The following is a 20,714-nucleotide window of genomic DNA, read 5'->3' on the forward strand; positions in this document are numbered from 1 at the left end:
CTGGCTCCATCCTTCTCCACTCTGTGCCTCCAGAGCTGACACTCTATATGCCTCTATACAGGTAGTGATGCTGGCTCCGTCGGTCTCCTCTCTGTGCCCCCAGAGCTGACACTCTATATGTCTGTATACAGGTAGTGATGCTGGCTCCATCCTTCTCCTCTCTGTGCCCCCAGAGCTGACACTCTATGTCTCTATACAGGTAGTGATGCTGGCTCCATCGGTCTCCTCCCCCGTTATATAACCCTCCAGTGGTGCTGATGCTGCTCCGCTCCTCCTCCTCCTCCTCCCCCAGTCGGGCGGTGCTGTCAGTCGGCGGTGCAGAGCAGTCAGTGTTGGGCTGGCCGGGTCCCGGGATGGAGAACCTCCTGGAGAACCCGGTTCGGGCTGTGCTCTACCTGCGGGAACTGACCAGCATCGTCCAGAACCAGCAGAGCCTCATCCACACCCAGCGGCAGCGGATCGATGAGCTGGAGCGGAGGCTGGACCAGTTGGGCACCGAGAACCGGAGCCTCCGGAAGCAGCAGCAGCCCAGCCAGAGCCCGGCACCCTCCCCCATCCCAGCGCAGATCCAGGCGGCCCCGGAGAGCCCCGCGCACCAACCTCCACCTCCACCCGAGGAGCCCGAACCCAGCCCGGCTCCGCGGGGGTCCCCCCAGGTCCAGCACAAACCCCCCACCCTCTGCAAGGCCATCCTGGGGCGCAAGACCGAGTGAGTACCTACACTACACCACCACACTGGGACTTACCTGCTGTGGGGGGTGGAGGGGAGACTTACTTGCTATGGGGAATGACAGGAGATACCTACCTTCTAATAGAGGGAGAGGGGACACTTGCCTTCTATTGGGGGACGACGACTTACCTTCTAATAGAGGAAGAGGGGACACTTGTCTTCTATTGGGGGGGTGGGGACGACTTACCTTCTAATAGAGGAAGAGGGGACACTTGTCTTCTATTGGGGGGACTTACCTTCTAACAGGGAGAGGGGACTCTTGTCTTCTATTGGGGGGGACTTACCTTCTAATAGAGGAAGAGGGGACACTTGTCTTCTATTGGGGGGGGCGGGGGACAACTTACCTTCTAATAGAGGGAGAGGGGCACTTGTCTTCTATTGGGGGGGCCAAGGGAACAACTTACCTTCTAATAGAGGGAGAGGGGACACTTGTCTTCTATTGGGGGGGACTTACCTTCTAATAGAGGGGGAGGGGACACTTGCCTTCTATTGGGGGACACTTACCTTCTAATAGAGAGAGAGGGGACACTTGCCTTCTATGGGGGCACCTACCTTCTAATAGAGGGAGAGGGAACACTTGTCTTCTATTGGGGGGGGGGGGGGGACTTGCCTTCTAATAGAGGGAGAGGGGACACTTGCCTTCTATTGGTGTGGGGGGACGACGACTTACCTTCTAATAGAGGGCAAGGGGACACTTGTCTTCTATTGGGGGGGGGGGACTTACCTTCTAATAGAGAGAGAGGGGACACTTGTCTTCTATTGGTGTGGGGGGGACTTACCTTCTAATAGAGGGCAAGGGGACACTTGTCTTCTATTGAGGGGGGGACTTACCTTCTAATAGAGAGAGAGGGGACGCTTGTCTTCTATTGGTGTGGGGGGGGACTTACATTCTAATAGAGGGCAAGGGGACACTTGTCTTCTATTGAGGGGGAGGGAACTTACCTTCTAATAGAGGGACAGGGGACGCTTGTCTTCAATTGGGAGGGGGACTTACCTTCTAATAGAGGGAGAGGGGACACTTGTCTTCTATTGGGGGGGAGGGAGCTTACCTTCTAATAGAGGGAGGGGACACTTGTCTTCTATTGGGGTGGGGGGGACTTACCTTCTAATAGAGGGAGAGGGGACACTTGCCTTCTGTGGAGGAGGGGGAGGGAGACTTACCGTCTAACAGAGGGAGAGGGGATACTTGCCTTCTATGGGGACTGGAGGGGGATTTACCTGATATAAGAGAGAGAGGAAGACTTACCTAATATAAGAGGGAGTCAGGAGATTTACCTGCTACAAATATGAAGGACCTACCAGCTAGAAAAGAGAGGGGAGACTTACCGTCTATGAAAATGATAGGACACTTACCTGACATAAAAAGAAGAGGGAGACTTAGCCGGTATAGGAGGGATATGGGAGACTTACCTGCTATAGAAATTAAGAGCTTACTTGCTATAAAAGAAAGAGGGAAGACTTACCTGCCATGTAAATGAAACAAGATTTATCTTCTATAAGAGGTAAAGAGGAGACTTACCTGCTATGTAAATTAAATGAGATGTATCTTCTATAAGAGGTAGAAAGGAGACTTACCTGCTATGTAAATGAAACAAGATACATCTTCTATAGGAGGTAAAAAGGAGACTTACCTACTCTGAAAATGATAGGGGCTTACCTGTTATTGGAGGAAGAGGAAGACGTATCTGCTATAAAAGGCAGAGGGGCGACTTGCCTGCTGAGAAAAATTAAAAACGTACCTGATATAAGAGAGAGAGGGAGACTTACCTGTTATGAAAATGGAATAAGACTTAACTGCCATAAGAGGTAGAGAGGAGGCTTACCTACTACAGGAGGTAGAGGAGAGACTTACCTACGATAGGAGGTAGAGGAGAGACTTATCTACTATAGGAGGTAGAAAGGAGACTTACCTACTATAGGAGGTAGAGGAGAGACTTACCTACGATAGGAGGTAGAGTAGAGACATATCTACTATAGGAGGTAGAAAGGAGACTTACCTACTATAGGAGGTAGAGGAGAGACTTACCTATGATAGGAGGTAGAGGAGAGACATATCTACTATAGGAGGTAGAAAGGAGACTTACCTACTATAGGAGGTAGAGGAGAGACTTACCTATAATAGGAGGTAGAGGAGAGACTTATCTACTATAGGAGGTAGAAAGTAGACTTACCTACTATAGGAGGTAGAGGAGAGACTTACCTGCTATAAGAGGTAGAAAGGAGACTTACCCACTATAGGAGGTAGAGGAGAGACTTATCTACTATAGGAGGTAGAGGAGAGACTTATCTACTATAGGAGGTAGAGGAGAGACTTACCTGCTATAAGAGGTAGAAAGGAGACTTACCCACTATAGGAGGTAGAGGAGAGACTTATCTACTATAGGAGGTAGAGGAGAGACTTATCTACTATAGGAGGTAGAGGAGAGACTTATCTACTATAGGAGGTAGAGGAGAGACTTACTTACTATAGGAGGTAGAGGAGAGACTTACTTGCTATAAGAGGTAGAAAGGAGACTTACCTACTATAGGAGGTATAGGAGAGACTTACCTGCTATAAGAGGTAGAAAGAAGACTTACCTACTATAGGAGGTAGCGGAGAGACTTACCTGCTCTAAGAGGGAGAGCGGAGACTTAACTTTTTTAAGCAGGAGAGGAGAACCTACCTGTTATAAGAGAGAAAGGGGAGATTCACTTTGTATATAGGAGAAGGAGGACTTACTTTTTAGAGGGGAGAGGGTACTTACCTTCTATAAGAGAAGTTACCTTTTACAGAGAGATTAGCACATTCCTTCTATAGAAGAAAAAAGGGCAAACATACCTTTTATATAACAGAAAATGAAGGTTTACCTTCTGTAACATAAAGGTGATTTACCCATTATAAGAGAGAAGAGGTACTTACCTTCTGTAGAGGGGGGGGGGGGCATGTCTTTAGGAAGGAAGAACAACTTACCTTCCTTAGGAGAGGGAATACATACCCCCCAAAAAGAGTGGGATTTGCTAAGAGAGAGGGGGCATTTACCTTCTATAAGACTCTGGGTACTTACCTCCTATAGGAGAGAGGCACTTGTCTTCTATAGAAGAGTGAGGGGTGACATAATGACGTGAGAACAAAACTTTTATAAGAGGTTGTGGGGGCACTTACCCTGTATAAGAGGGAGGGGGACTTACCTTCTGTGAGAGAGTGACTTACCATTAGTAATATAAAGGAGGATTTATCTATTATGAGAAAGAGGAGGCACTTACCTTCTGTAACAAAGAGAAGAAGTTACATTCCAAAAGTGAAAGGGAGCACTTACAGGGAAGCTACCTTCTTTCGGAGAGAAAGGGGCAACTTACCTTCTGCAAGTGATAGGTGGAACTACCTTCTATATTAGAAAAGGGGGCACACCTCCCATAGGTCCAGTGGTGTGTGTTTTCTGTAAGACGGAGGGTGACTTGTCTTCTTACCATCTAAAAGGCAGAGGGACACTTACCTTACCTTCCTTTAGAAAGAGTGTGACTTACCTTATCTTAAAGCCTTTCTTATTTATAAAGGGGATATAACGTCTGTTGGAGGGACACTTACCTACTGAAATAAAGATGGTTGTTGTAGGTATTGTGACCAGGACCTCTTCTGCCCCAGATCCTTCAAGTATGGGACAGCTGCGGTGACACGGGGGTTGTCACATGATCACTGACTGTCAATTGTGCTAATAGTATCCATACATCTACAGATCTAGTTGTCTGAAATGAAACATTTTGATGACATAATCAAGTCAAAAAAATATTCTCTATGGTAAACACAGCAGCGATCTGTGCTTGACCGATTATTCTGCTGCTTTATCGGGGTTCAGGTGGTAAATTTAATAGATGTTTAGCCTTTAAAAGGCTTACCATACACATTACAATCTACCCATACAATCTCCGTGCAATCAATTTGACACCTACCTAAATCATCCATTCAATCTGTATCCAATCAGACAGACCCTTGCACTACATACTTGTTGGTAGATCTAAGGCTAGGTTCACACCTATGTAGGTTGCGATTGAGCTGTTTCTGCATTGCGTTTTTCCATTTGCGTTTTTGATGCATTTTGCAGGTTTTTTTTTAATTTTTCTTGTTGCTAGGCAGATTTAAAACGCATCAAAAACGCAATACACGCTTTTCTGCAGTGTTTCCATTGAAGTCTATAGACCCAAAAAACGCAACTTGTTACGTTAAAAAAAGTCCCTGACCCTTTACAAAAACCGCACCGGGTGAAAACGCGTAGATGTGAACATGTCCCATAGGAAATCATGTTAAATGAACTGTACTGCGTTCCTGCAAAACACTGCAGAAAACACTTAGGTGTGAACCTAGGGTAAAGGAAATTGTACAATCATTGTACTGTGTATGGTGAACCTTGGTAGGTCATAGTGGCCAGAAAGTTGCAAGTTGCATGCACAAGAGGTCATTCAATCCTATCGGTGCCCTTTTTCATGAAATGCATCATCTTCAAAGGATATCCAATGAGAACCAAGTGTTAATGGATCACCTGTGTATGTTGATGATCAAACCACTGCTCTTATTCCATTGGTCAATGGTTGTTTTAATTGTTTGAAGTCGCTGTGTGCATTGCTGCCCTCCAGCCCCCGAGTCCCTACAGATCCCAGCCTGTCCAGCCGAACTTTGGAGAACCTTTAAATCTACGCAGTTCAAATTTTAGTGCTGAGAGGCATGCTGGGACTTGTAGTTCTGCAAATAACAAAAAAGCCCCGTAGTGCCCATTCCTAACATACCAAGGCCATGTGACATGTTCTTTTATTTTCTGTCTGTGCAATGTGTTCAGATAGAGGAGATACTTAGTCTCTGTAATATTTCTGCTCTAGATAAATGGTATCCATAAATGGGGGTACACGGACGCCTCAACTTCCCCCATTGGGGGGACTGCACATTTCCTGACCTCTGTGAATAATAATACAATCTGAGGCAGGTCAGAGGTCACATAGGCATCTCCAGATTAACCCCTGTGTGATTTATGGAGCCCCCCCCCCCAGATTTGGTCCAGGATTCCAATTCCAGAAATATATGAGCTGTGTGGGGCTTCCCTTCACCTTGACGATATGGAATTTGATCTGATGCAGCTTCCAAGCCGAGTGCAATCCCCCCTTCTATAAATAAATTACATTTCTGCTAATTGCACCCTCCATACATATTACATATTATTATTATTGTGTTATACTTTGTACATATTGCTGTGTGTGATTGAATCATATGTTTAATATGTAGCTGTGGGGTAAGCGGGACGCTCGGGGTATTGGCGGGCTGCGCAGATTTGATGTTGGGGAAGGGATGATGCAGCTGTACATGCAGGGAATGTGGATGATGCTGAGGAGCTAGCGGGGTCACCAAGTAGGGACTGTGCTACTGCAGGCACCTCTGTGGCTGATGGACTGCTAGAGAGACTCAGTTCAGTCTGATGAGCTGCCAGGGTGCTTTGCTGTGTTCTGTGTGCGTCAGATTCACACTTCATGCATGATACATATGTGTGTGCAATGCTCTGCACTCTGTATAGAACAGTACTTTATATACTGTATGATCTCTGTGCAATGCTCTGCACTCTGTATAGAACAGTACTTTACATAGTGTATCTCTGTGCAATGCTCTGCACTCTGTATAGAACAGTACTTTACATAGTGTATCTCTGTGCAATGCTCTGCACTCTGTATAGAACAGTACTTTACATAGTGTATCTCTGTGCAATGCTCTGCACTCTGTATAGAACAGTACTTTACATAGTGTATCTCTGTGCAATGCTCTGCACTCTGTATAGAACGGTACTTTACATAGTGTATCTCTGTGCAATGCTCTGCACTCTGTATAGAACAGTACTTTACATAGCGAATCTCTTTGCAATGCTCTGCACTCTGTATAGAACAGTACTTTATATACTGTATGATCTCTGTGCAATGCTCTGCACCAGGGGCGGACTGACAACTCATGGGGCCCCCCGGCAATAGGGGATCATGGGGCCCCTGTGTCCTTGCCCAAACTCAAAAAAGCCTATGAAAAAGATACCAGGGGCATCTCATGGGGCCCCCTACTGACCATGGGCCCTCGGGCAGTGCCCGAGTTTCCAAATGGTCAGTCTGCCCCTGCTTTGCACTCTGTATAGAACAGTACATTACATAGCATATCTCTGTGCAATGCTCTGCACTCTGTATAGAACAGTACATTACATAGCATATCTCTGTGCAATGCTCTGCACTCTGTATAGAACAGTACATTACATAGCATATCTCTGTGCAATGCTCTGCACTCTGTATAGAACAGTACATTACATAGTGTATCTCTGTGCAATGCTCTGCACTCTGTATAGAACAGTACTTTACATAGTGTATCTCTGTGCAATGCTCTGCACTCTGTATAGAACAGTACTTTACATAGTGTATCTCTGTGCAATGCTCTGCACTCTGTATAGAACAGTACATTACATAGTGTATCTCTGTGCAATGCTCTGCACTCTGTATAGAACAGTACATTACATAGTGTATCTCTGTGCAATGCTCTGCACTCTGTATAGAACAGTACATTACATCCATACCTCTATGCAATGTTCTGCACTTTTTAGAACAGTGCTTTGAATCCTGTACCTATTTGCAATGCTCTGCGCTCTCTACAGACAGTGCTCTGCATCCTGTAGCTCTGTGATATGCCTTATAATCTGTGAAGAACACTGCTCTGCACTCTGAATTCAGGTCCTCTTTGCAATGTTCTGCACTCAGTCCTCCGCACCCAGTATCTGTGCAATGTGCACTGAATCTCCTATGAACTATTCTGTGCATGCTGTATCTCTGTGAAATGCCCTGCAATCTGTATAGAACAGTGCTCTGCATCCAGTACCTCTATGCAATGCTCTGCACTTTGTATACCACAGTGCTCTCCATCTTGTTCCTCCGCACTCTCTATGGAAAGCGCTATGCACCCAGTACCTCCATGCAATGCTTGCCACTCTATTTAGAACAACGTTCTGCATAAATTGCATCTATGCATTGCTCTGCTCTGTCTATGGAAAATGCTCTGCATCTATTACTTCTGTGCACTCTGTATAGAACAGTGCTTGGCATCTGGTACCTATGCCCAATGCTCTGCTCACTATTTAGATCAGTACTTTGCTTCCTATAGTCTGTGCATTGCTCTCCACTCTCTATGGACAATGCTGTGCATACTGGACCTCTGTGATATGCACCTGCATTCTGTATAGAACAGTGCTCTGCATTCTGTACTGTTGTGCAATGCTCTGCACTCTCTAGGGAAAATGTTCTGCATCCTGTACCTCTGTATAATTCTCCGTACTCTGTATAAAGCAATGCACCCCGTCCTGTACCTCTGTATAATTCTCTGTACTCTGTATAAAACAATGCTCCCCGTCCTGTACCTCTGTATAATTCTCTGTACTCTGTATAAAACAATGCTCCCCGTCCTGTACCTCTGTATAATTCTCCGTACTCTTTATAAAACAATGCTCCCCGTCCTGTACCTCTGTATAATTCTCCGTACTCTTTATAAAACAATGCTCCCCGTCCTGTACCTCTGTATAATTCTCCGTACTCTGTATAAAACAATGCTCTCCGTCCTGTACCTCTGTATAATTCTCCGTACTCTGTATAGAACAATGCTCTCCGTCCTGTACCTCTGTATAATTCTCTGTACTCTGTATAAAACAATGCACCCCGTCCTGTACCTCTGTATAATTCTCCGTACTCTGTATAAAACAATGCTCTCCGTCCTGTACCTCTGTATAATTCTCCGTACTCTGTATAGAACAATGCTCTCCGTCCTGTACCTCTGTATAATTCTCTGTACTCTGTATAAAACAATGCACCCCGTCCTGTACCTCTGTATAATTCTCCGTACTCTGTATAGAACAATGCTCTCTGTCCTGTACCTCTGTATAATTCTCTGTACTCTGTGTAAAGCAATGCTCTGACTTTTGCTATCTCTACTGAATTGTGTTGCTAGGCACTTTATTCTGTAATATGGTGCATTACCCCCCATGTAAATAATCACAGTGTTTGCATTTTATACAGAGCCATAGTACTTTGTACAATACATATTGAATTACAGTGCTCTGCACTATATACTGAGCCACAGTGCTCTGCCTTCCATGCACCGAGTCACAGTGTTCTGCACTTCATGCCATGAGTCACAGTGCTCTGCACTCCATGCACCGAGTCACAGTGCTCTGTACTCCATGTACTGAGTCACGGTGCTGTGCACTCCATGCACTGAGTCGCAGTGATGTGCACTCCATGCAGCAAGTCACAGTGCCCTGCACTCCATGCACCGAGTCGTGGTGCTCTGCACTCCATGTACTGAGTCACGGTGCTCTGCACTTTATGCACTGGGTCGCAGTGCTGTGCAATCCATGTGCCGAGTCGCGGTGCTCTGTACTCCATGCACTGAGTCGCGGTGCTTTGCACTCCATATACTGAGTTGCGGTGCTCTGCACTCCATATACTGAGTCGCGGTGCTGTGCACTCCATATACTGAGTCGTGGTGCTCTGCACTCCATGCACTGAGTCGTGGTGCTCTGTACTTTATGCACTGAGTCGTGGTGCTCTGTACTCTATGCACTGAGTCGTGGTGCTCTGTACTTTATGCACTGAGTCGTGGTGCTCTGTACTTTATGCACTGAGTCGTGGTGCTCTGTACTCTATGCACTGAGTCGTGGTGCTCTGCACTTTAAGCACTGAGTCGCGGTGCTCTGCACTTTATGCACTGAGTCCTGGTGCTCTGCACTTTAAGCACTGAGTCGCGGTGCTCTGTACTTTATGCACTGAGTCGTGGTGCTCTGTACTCTATGCACTGAGTCGTGGTGCTCTGCACTTTAAGCACTGAGTCGCGGTGCTCTGCACTTTATGCACTGAGTCCTGGTGCTCTGCACTTTAAGCACTGAGTCGCGGTGCTCTGTACTTTATGCACTGAGTCGTGGTGCTCTGTACTCTATGCACTGAGTCGTGGTGCTCTGTACTTTATGCACTGAGTTGTGGTGCTCTGCACTTTATGCACTGAGTCCTGGTGCTCTGCACTTTAAACACTGAGTCGCGGTGCTCTGTACTTTATGCACTGAGTCGTGGTGCTCTGCACTTTATGCACTGAGTCGTGGTGCTCTGTACTCTATGCACTGAGTCGTGGTGCTCTGTACTCTATGCACTGAGTCGTGGTGCTCTGCACTCCATGCACTGAGTCGCAGTGTTCTGCACTCCAAGAGTAACAGAATTCGGTACCATATGAGTAGTGAATCAGCATTTGCACTGTATATGGAGTCTCAGTTTTTTACAGCTTCGGTTTGTGGAGACGGAAGATCTATCAGACGGCATCTGCTGTTTAAGTCTTCCCCAGCGCTGTAAACTCTCAGCCTCCATAGATTTTCTTTGTACAACAGATTAAGCAGCAAGCGACAACCATGAGCCAAAACCTCGTCTGACAGAGAAAGAAAATGCAAAAAAAAAATTACAATGTATATTGGTTCCTTTCTGTGCACAGAGTTGGATCAGCATTTTCTTTTTTATATTGTAATTGTTTGTGGGTTTCGGGTGACATTCTATGCCAGCGTTCCGATCGTCCCGGCAGTTTTTAAATTCTGCCTTTATCTCTCCACACTGGCTCTGCTTCCAGAAAGATCCTTTGTAATGGCGTCAGTCTCTGCTATATACTTTCATGACATAACCATCCTCACTTGGCTGAGGCCTTGTGTTGTTCAACCATCATACACCTGGAAACAACAGAGAAAAATAGTTCATAGCTCCAGATTTTACTCCCAAACCGAATTTATAAATCTGCACGAAATATTCCTGATATCTCACTGCGTGCTGACAGCAGAAAGACCAAGCTGCCAATCACAGCTGTCAGTCCTGGCTAAATACCAGCTTCTGATCTTGTGACCTCTGTGGCAGTGATCCCATGATCGATGATCCTTCCCACCCCCTGGGCATTCAGAACTGTTTAAAGTAATGCTGGGGGCAGCCGGGAAGGGGTACACAGAACATGGAAACGCAATTATTTTCTCATCAGCCATATATAGCAGTCTTTTGACTTCTATCAGTGTGCAGCTGAGCACTGGTTACATTTTAAAAGGAATTTTCATTCTCCTCTGACTGTCCTATGAGGCTGCATGACCTCTGAACCTCTGTCCAGACAGCGCTGATTGGCCCTGTGCTGATCACATGCACCCTCCCCAAAAAAACAAAAACAAAACTCTCTAGCAATACACACCAAACAGAGCATGTGCAGACTTGCCATGGCTGCTCTTACTATGGCAGATGGATTGGAGATAGATCAGAGAAGACAGGATCAAACAGCCTTTTTAAACAATGCAGAGGATTAACCCCTTAAGTTCCACAGTGAGTATATCAAGCATGCTTTACTGCATATACAGACTGATTTTTACTGTTGTGGGTTTAGCAACCCTCTAAGCTCCAGTCTAGTGACTTTGTGTATGCTGAGAAGGTGTCATCAGTCTGCTGCAGGCAGGAGGAACCATTTCCTCAGTCTCCTCTCCCCAGTGATCAGACTGCAACATTGTAACTTTGTAGCAAGTCACAAGGTGAGAAGCTGCAGCAGGGGCTGATCTGTGTCAGAGGTCATCTCAGTCCAGGGAGTAGATAGTGACCCTGGATGATACCTGAACAAAGGTGGCTTGGTCCTTCTGGGCAGAAAAGCAGATGAAGGCATTGTCAGGTGGAGTACTGTGATCTCTTTGAGAGGTAATAAATACCTGGAAGTATTACACCGGCACATTAGTTAGCATGATGCATTTAACATGAAAAATCAATTTGAGATATATCTGATTTATATGACAGGTCCACTTAAATGGCTGCATTAGTGTTCTGATCTCAGCAGCACACTTTGCAGTGTGATGTATATAATGATGTGTGACATTGTACAATGTATTTGTGTCCTGCAGCCATGTGCACTATATTGCTTGCACTGCAGTGTGCTGATCTGAATTTTAGATTTTTTTGATGACAATGTTATATTTTTGTTGTGTTTCCAATTGCCTGGATTCACAAATTGCATGACTCTCTGCAGATCATACAAAATGTAAAATTCATGACTCCAAAAAAAAAAAAAAAAAGAAAAAAAGCTGAGATTGGCCTAAAATTGAGAGAATCGCAGACAGCTGTGCTCATAGCTGTACAGTTTGTTGTGTTTTCGGTGCATGGCGCTTTGTGTTCCTCACTCTGCCACCAAGGTTATACCCCCTACGACCACCACGGGGGGCATTCGCCATCCACAGAAGCCGCTGCGGAGCCGGCATTGGCAGGCATAGCAGTGCCGTGACATGGAGACACGGAGAAGCAGACCGTGAGATCGAGGGGGCATGTCACGCGTCACCTCCACTCTCTAGCCAGAAGTGACAGCTTATTAACAGAGCCCTGAGATGTGATAATACAGCCTGATACGGCTTCTAATGAGCCTGCGTGCCAGAGGAAGACGCAGAGGCACAATATGGGGGGAAAAAAATATTCTTCTTATTATGCTAAATCCCAAATCCCTTCTCCCAAATGTCACAAGCTGCAGCTATCATCGCTTTTCTGTTCGGGGATGGCTGCTTGGCGGCTAATAGTGTCGAATTGTGTTTGAATAGTGCTGCTTCCATGTGTATAGACAAAAAGGATTATGGGAAAGAATGCAGAGGTGACATCCATGATGGTTCAGCTCTGTTTTCTATTCCTGCAGGAGAGAGATTTGTCGACATGGTGCTGGTTTCATGTTTCCAGGAGCAGAGGATTATGGGAAAGAATGTAGGGTACCATCCGTAGGTTCAGTGCTGTTTCATAATCGTGCAGATGGGCTATGTATCTACATGATATTTCTTCCATGTTTCCAGGAGCAGAGGATTATGGGAGAGAATGTAGGGTACCATCCGTAGGTTCAGTGCTGTTTCATAATCGTGCAGATGGGCTATGTATCTACATGATATTTCTTCCATGTTTCCAGGAGCAGAGGATTATGGGAAAGAATGTAGGGTTCCATCCGTAAAGGTTCAGTGCTGTTTCATACTCTTGCAGATAGGCTATGTATCTACATGATATTACTTCCATGTTTCCAGGAGCAGAGGATTGTGGGAAAGAATGCGGGTTTCCATCCGTAGGTTCACTGCTGTTTCATACTCTTGCAGATGGGCTATGTATCTACATGATGTTACTTCCATGTTTCCAGGAGCAGAGGATTATGGGAAAGAATGCGGGTTTCCATCCGTAGGTTCAGTGCTGTTTCATACTCTTGCAGATGGGCTATGTATCTACATGATATTTCTTCCATGTTTCCAGGAGCAGAGGATTATGGGAAAGAATGTAGGGTACCATCCGTAGGTTCAGTGCTGTTTCATAATCGTGCAGATGGGCTATGTATCTACATGATATTTCTTCCATGTTTCCAGGAGCAGAGGATTATGGGAAAGAATGTAGGGTAGCATCCGTAAAGGTTCAGTACTGTTTCATACTCTTGGAGATGGGCTATGTATCTACATGATGTTACTTCCATGTTTCCAGGAGCAGAGGATTATGGGAAAGAATGCGGGGTACCATCCGTAGGTTCAGTGCTGTTTCATACTCTTGCAGATAGGCTATGTATCTACATGATATTACTTCCATGTTTCCAGGAGCAGAGGATTATGGGAAAGAATGCGGGTTTCCATCCGTAGGTTCAGTGCTGTTTCATACTCTTGCAGATGGGCTATGTATCTACATGATGTTACTTCCATGTTTCCAGGAGCAGAGGATTATGGGAAAGAATGCGGGGTACCATCCGTAGTGGCTTAGTGCTGTTTCATACTCTTGCTATGTATCTACATTATTATTATTATAGAGTATTTATATAGCGCCAAAGGGTTTGCTCAGCGCTGTACTGTAGAACGGGGGACAAGACATGAGACAATACAGTAACAAAACAATACACGACACACGAGGGTTAGAGGGCCCTGTCCTTTCGAGCTTACAGTCTAGGAGTTGATATTACTTCCATGTTTCCAGGAGCAGAGGATTATGGGAAAGAATGCGGGGTTCCATCCATAATGGCTTAGTGCTGTTTCATACTCTTGCTATGTATCTACAGTACATGATATTACTTCCATGTTTTCAGGAGCAGAGGATTATGGGAAGGAAGACATTGGTGGCATCCATGGTTCTGCTTCATTTTATCCCTCTACAGCAGCCTTTTCAACACGGGGAAACCCTTGAAATAGCTTTCCAGTCTTGGAGAACCCCAGCTAAAAATGATCTACAGCTCATGATCCATTAGTGAGATGGTCAGTGGGATGAATGCTCCGTACTCATTGGGAAGAATTACCCCCTTACACATAGCTAAAAAGATTACTGGTGTCCATTGGAAATTTATCTGAGAGGCAGAGATTGATGATTGCTCAAGGGACCCCTGGAATCCACTGGAGGAACTCTAAAGTTCCAGGGGACCCTGGTTGAGAAACCTGCCAGTGTGGCGATTTGGACATGAAGTTCTTGCTCTGTCTTTGCAATAATAATGGAAAACTATGAAGATATAACCAGCGATGATGATTGAGTGTCCTCACCAGTGCTGGATTCACCGGCTGTCTTCTCTCCCTGGTTCCGGCATCTTTAGTGTGGGCACCCGGCTGTGACAGCTTGCAGCTTACAGCCGGGTGCCCACTGCGCATGGCGAGAAGCGCTGCACTTTGTGAATAACCCCGTAGTCTTCTGGGACCTGTCACGTGTCCCAGAAGACTACGGGGAGAGAGGGGGGAGGACAACTTCCACTTCTGATCGCCTAGGCGATCGCAGCGGAAGTGAGAGCGGGTATCTGTAAAATTTGGGTACCTCTTTCCCTCCCCAGAGGTGCCAATCCTTAAATCCTTTTGGGTGGAACTCCACTTTAACAAGCCAACGCATTTCGGGAGTTTTGGTCACCTCCTACCTTCATCGGGGCTGGTGGAGCAATCCCATATTCTCTTAAAGCTGAAGTTTAATCTGCTTATATTTTGCCTTCTTTAATTCCTCCCTCCTTCATGAACACGCTAATTGAATTTTTAAAGAAATGATTTCTGTTTTAATGACATACCTTATTTAGGCTCACCAATATCATTACTGAGTCTCTGTGTTTCTCTATGCAGTGCTGAGAGATCATGGCTATGGAAGGGGCTGGCAGATTGCTGTACATAGCTTCTTGAAAGCATCACAGCACCCTGCCTTAGTACTCCTCTCCTCAGCATTCACAGTGTGCATTAGAAGCCACTGCAAATCAGATATAGCCTGCATCCTTTCCTGGCCATGTCCAAATCTTCTAGCTCTTTCCTCTCCAGTCTGATACTTGTTCATCCCTTGCATCAATTGGATTTCATTTCTTCAGTCATGGATGCTCAGCATCACATGCAGGCATTATTTAGAATGGCCTGTATGCCAGGGTAGCTTGCCTAGAAATGTCCATTCCTCCAGACTGATGCCCACCCATCAAGCCATTTTATTATTTGCATAACTCCTCCCAGGAGCCAGCCCACTGCTTGCATCAGGGCTAGGGGCTCTTCTGAGGAGTACTGAGGCAGAGTGCTGTGATGTTTTCAGAAAGCTATGTATAGCACCCCACTGCACCCTCCTACCAGTCATATTCTGCCTCCCTTGTGTAGAGAAGCACAGAGACCCAGTGATGACATTCCAAAGTCTAAAATCTCTCGCCTTGACTGTTTTATCTCCCTCCTCATTGGCCTACCTCATCGCAGGCTATCCCCTCTGCAGTCTATCATGAATGCTGCTGCCAGAATCATCCACCTTACTAACCGTTCTGTATCTGCCACCCCTCTCTGTCAATCCCTCCACTGGCTTCCCGTTGCCCAATGAGTAAAATTCAAAACATTAGCAATAACATATAAAACCATTTATATCTCTGCCCCAAATTACATCAACAATCTTGTCTCCAAATATCACCCAAACCGTCCTCTCCGCTCCTCGCACGACTTCCTGCTCTCTAGCTCCCTTGTCTCTTCCTCCCATACTCGTCTCCAGGACTTCTCCAGAGCCTCCCCAATCCTCTGGAACTCTCTACCCCAATCTATCTGTCTATCGCCTACTCTGCCCACTTTTAGGAGATCTCTGAAAACCTCTCTCTTCAGGAAAGCCTATCCTGCCTTCAGCAGATAATGGAATCTTCTATTCCTCCAACCAGTCCATCCCCCACAGTTACTACCTTTTGTACCACTAGCCCCTCCCTCCTAGATTGTAAGCTCCAAGGAGCAGGTCCCTCCTATCTGTCTTGTATTGAACTGTATTGTTGCTGTATTGTCTCCCATTACATTGTAAAGCGGTGAGCAAACTGTTGGCGCTATATAAATCCTGTATAATAATAACAAAATGAGGTAGTGATGACATCCCCAAGTCTCACTGTGTGTAAGAAATGCAGTGTAACGTCTGTCACAGGGAATGGCACTAATTAGCCTACCAGCTCTATGCAGAAGACAACAGTAAGCTAATACCAGAAGAAAAACAGATACTTTTTGGTTGTTTTGCACACAAAGTGTACAGAGCACCTACAGGCTGATAGTCAACCTCATTTGAATGCATTGGTTAGTTTTATTATTTATTTATTTATGGTACTTATTTAGCACTGTCAATTTACGCAGCGCTTTACATATATATTGTACATTCACATCAGTCCCTAACCCTCAAGGGGTGTATAATCTAAGGTCCCCAACTTACATTCATACATACACATACTAGGGCCAATTTAGACAGGATCTGATTAACCTGCCAGCATGTCTTTGGAGTGTAGGAGGAAACCAGAGTACCCAGAGGAAACCCACACAGGCAGAACATGCAAACTGCAGGCAGGTGGTGCTGTGGCTGGGATTTGAACCCATGACCCTAGTACTGCCAGGCGGAAGTGCTAACCATTTAGCCACTGTGCTGCTAATCATTTGTCCATTTAAATGGGAAGGTAATTTTTTAATAACATCATAAAATGGAATTCAAAAATGATATGTGTAGCAATCATATATGTTGTATTTTTTTTCCGTTAGCAATATTGTCTTCCTTTAAAGGGGGCAGCAGAGGGAGACCACTCACATGATTCAGAGCGAGGAGAGCTACAAACCCATAAAGGTAGTTAAAGTGAAAGTTCGGAGAGGCGGCTAATGAAAGTAAATGAATGTGTGTGGACGGACGGACAAGGAGGATGGGGGCAGAAGAGAGATGAGGTGGAAGAACTAATTGGAGCGAGAGAAAGAGCAGGCACCTAGGAAAGACATCTAGATAATATTCTCATTTTAGGGGAACTTCACCGTCTCCTGGCGTGCCAGGGAATCGATATCTCCCAGAGTTAAAGTCATTCCGCTCGCTGCTTACTGTCTATTTCTGGAAAATGTGGGCAAGAGGGAGAAGTGCTATAAGCTGTCCGCCCCCACCTCTCCTCTCCGGGGATGAGGAGTCTGTGCTGGATTGCATAGCTCCACACAAGCAGAAAATACTCTCTCCACCCACACACATCATGTGCATGTCACATATGACATGGGGATCACATACACGTTAGCCAAAACAGGGGGCGCCAGCCAGCAAAATTGCACAATATCGGATGAGAACCGATTTGAACATGTCAACGACACATAATTACTGGGAATCATTGGACAGGGCTCTAAATAAAGATTAAGAAGCTTTTTTTGGTAAAGAGGATCTGTAAGAGAAAGGAAAATAATTCCGTAGCAATCAGACACCCAGTCGCATCACCTATATAAAAGATCATTACCCAGTGGTCTCTGGTGCCACACACGACTCTGTGGGACAGTAAAAAGATTTTGGGTAGAGCTGCTGATTGGCTGGTTCTGATAGATTAGTGATCCGTGTCGGTAGATTCCAGTGTATTTGCAACCTACACTTGGGAGTCATTAACTTAACATTGACACCCGTTGCAGATCACAACTGCTGCGCATTTTGAATGTGGTACAGATAATGTGCATGGAACACAGGTTTCTGCACCACGTTCTGGTGTGAACTGGCCCTTAGTGCAGAGCCTCTGGCACAGAGAAGGGTGCCAAACTCTAAAGACCTCCTTTCAAGTAAACCTTCCCTGTAACCTGACCCTCACATTAAGCTTTGCACTACCCTCCCTGTAACTTGATTCCAAATCTGAACCTCATATTAACGCCTCTAATAACCTGAGCCAAAATCTGTCCCTCACAATAACCCCTCTTAACCTAATCCTAACACCAACCCACACACTAATATTTCCTGTCCCTAACTCTAACCCTCCTTGTAAGCAGACCCTAACACTAACTCTTGTACTACCCTCCCTATAACGTGACCCTAACACTAATCTTCCCTGTAATCGGACTCTAAAATGATCTCTCACACTAAACTACCCTGTAAACTGACTGTAACAATAACCTCAAGCTACCTTCCCAGTAACTTTAGCCTAACACTAACCCTAGCACTAACCCTCCCTGTCCCTAACACTAACCTTCCTCGTAACTTGACCATAACATTTAAACAATACTTTCCTCCCTGTATCTTTACCCTAACACTAATCTGCCCTGGAATCTAATCTTAACAGTAAACCTTCCTGTAACCTGACCGTTATAGTACTTTTCCATGCAACCTGAGCCTAACAGTAATCCTCCCTGTAACTTGACCCTAACAGTAGTTCTTAATGTATCTTGACCCTAACAGTAATCCTCCCTGTAACTTGACCCTAACAGCAGTTCTCCATGTATGTTGACCCTAACAGTAATCTTCCCTGTAACCTGACCCTTATAGTAATCCTCCATGCAACCTGACCCTAACAGTATTTCTCCCTGTAACCTGACCCTAACATTCATTTTCTCTGTAGCATGACTCTAACAGCAATCCTCCCTGTAACTTGACCCTAACAGCAATCCTCCCTGTAACTTGACCCTAACAGTAATCCTCCCTGTAACCTGACCCTTATAGTAATTCTCCCTGTAACAGTATTCCTCCCTGTAACATGACCCTAACATTAATCTTCTCTGCAACTTGACCCTAACAGTATTCCTCCATGTAACCTGACCTTAACATTAACCTTCTCTGTAGCATGACCCTAACAGTAATCCTCCCTGTAACTTGACCCTAACAGTATTCCTCCATGCAACCTGAGCCTAACCGTAATCCTCCCTGTAACCTTACCCTTATAGTAATCCTCCATGTAACCTGACCCTAACATTAATCTTCTCTGCAACCTGACCCTAACAGTATTCCTCCATGTAACCTGACCCTAACATTAATCTTCTCTGCAACCTGACCCTAACAGTATTCCTCCCTGTAACCTGACCGTAACATTAACCTTCTCTGTAGCATGACTCTAACAGTAATCCTCCCTGTATCTTGACCCTAACAGTAATCCTCCCTGTAACCTGACCCTTATAGTAATCCTCCATGCAACCTAACCCTAACAGTATTTCTCCCTGTAACCTGACCCTAACATTAATTTTCTCTGTAGCATGACACTAACAGTAATCCTCCCTGTAACTTGACCCTAACAGTAATCCTCCCTGTAACTTGACCCTAACAGTAATCCTTCCTGTAACCTGACCCTAACATTAATCTTCTCTGCAACCTGACCCTAACAGTATTCCTCCATGTAACCTGACCTTAACATTAACCTTCTCTGTAGCATGACTCTATCAGTAATCCTCCCTGCAACCTGACCCTAACAGTATTCCTCCATGCAACCTGAGCCTACCAGTAATCCTCCCTGTAACTTGACCCTAACAATAATCCTCCATGCAACCTGAGCCTAATAGTATTCCTCTCTGTAACCTGACCCTAACATTAATCTTCTCTGTAGCATGACTCTAACCCTATCTCTTCCACTAGCACGTTCTGTAACCTGATCCTAACACTAATCCTCACACCACCCTTCCTCTAATCTGATTTTAACATTGACCCTTAGGCTACATTCACACCTAAGCATCATGTTTTCAAGCATTTTTTTAAGAGTGTTTGAGTGTTTTTGGAGCACATTTTGCAGCTTTTGTTAGGCGTTTTTCCACTAAAAGATGTGATGTGCTGCTGTTTGAGCAGAAAATGCTTGAAAAATGCTCATGTCGTGCTTTTCAGGCATTTCCATTGAGGTCTATGGGGACAAAAATGCTCAATTCTGCCTGAAAAATAGCTCATACATTTTTGAGCGACAGGCACTTTGCTACAAGCGACAGGACCCTGTGAACAAGGGCTATGGAAAACAATAGTTTTTTTTCTTGTTGAGTGTTTTTGAATTTTCACTTGATTGTGAAAGGGGCCCTACATTACATCGCCCTGTAACCTGAGCTGCCACTAACCTTCCCTGTAGTCTGACCCTAACAGGGGCGGACTGACCATTTGGAAACTTGGGCACTGCCCGAGGGCCCGGGGTCAGTAGGGGGCCCCATGAGATGCCCCCTGTACCTTTTTTATAGGCTTTTTTGAGTTTGGGCAAGGACACAGGGGTCCCATGATCCCAAATTGCCCGGGGGCCCCATGAGTTATCAGTCCGCCCCTGGACCCTAATACTATCCTTCACAATAATTCTTCTTTGTAACCTGTCTCTAAAGGTGGCCACACAGGTATCAATATGATCATACAGCCGATCATTCAGTGCATCTACATTGATCAAATTGAATCAAAATCAAAAACCAAAGATCCTCCATTCAGTCAATTTAGTGAGCTCTCAATCAATTTTGATGATCAGGAAGGAAAGGATTTAGCTGATTTCTTGTAATCGATTGAACAAATATCCAGTTGTGTGTATGAGAACTGATTGCAATTCAGATCATCTAATTTATCTTTTTTTGACACATCTTTTCACATTTATAAATGATAGGTTGTATGTTTGATAAAATGTGGACCAATGCTGAGTGTTTTGCATCGTTTTAATATTTTAATTGATGATAATCGTTTGTGGTCACTTTGATATAATATGTTCACAGATCTCTATGCGTATGGTCATGTATGGCCACCTTAACACTGACTTTCACACTACCCTCCCTGCAACCTTACCCTAACACAG

General features: G+C 45.1%; 1 protein-coding gene across 7 annotated transcripts in view; it reads left to right on the forward strand.

Moving 5' to 3' along the window:
- Positions 1–301: 301 nt before the first annotated feature.
- Positions 302–20,714, forward strand: part of IQSEC3 (IQ motif and Sec7 domain ArfGEF 3) — a 150,176-nt gene continuing 129,763 nt past the window's right edge. For all 7 annotated transcript variants that reach the window (XM_089671753.1, XM_089671754.1, XM_089671755.1 and 4 more), the window contains exon 1: positions 302–709. In XM_089671753.1, coding sequence (XP_089527879.1) covers positions 354–709 — 356 coding nt within the window. In that variant the 5' untranslated portion in view covers positions 302–353. The remainder of the gene's footprint in view (positions 710–20,714) is intronic.

The sequence above is a fragment of the Staurois parvus genome, unplaced genomic scaffold (assembly GCF_062004578.1).
Source record: "Staurois parvus isolate SC_StPar_1 unplaced genomic scaffold, SC_StPar_1.0 ptg000114l, whole genome shotgun sequence".
Lineage (NCBI taxonomy): Eukaryota > Metazoa > Chordata > Amphibia > Anura > Ranidae > Staurois > Staurois parvus.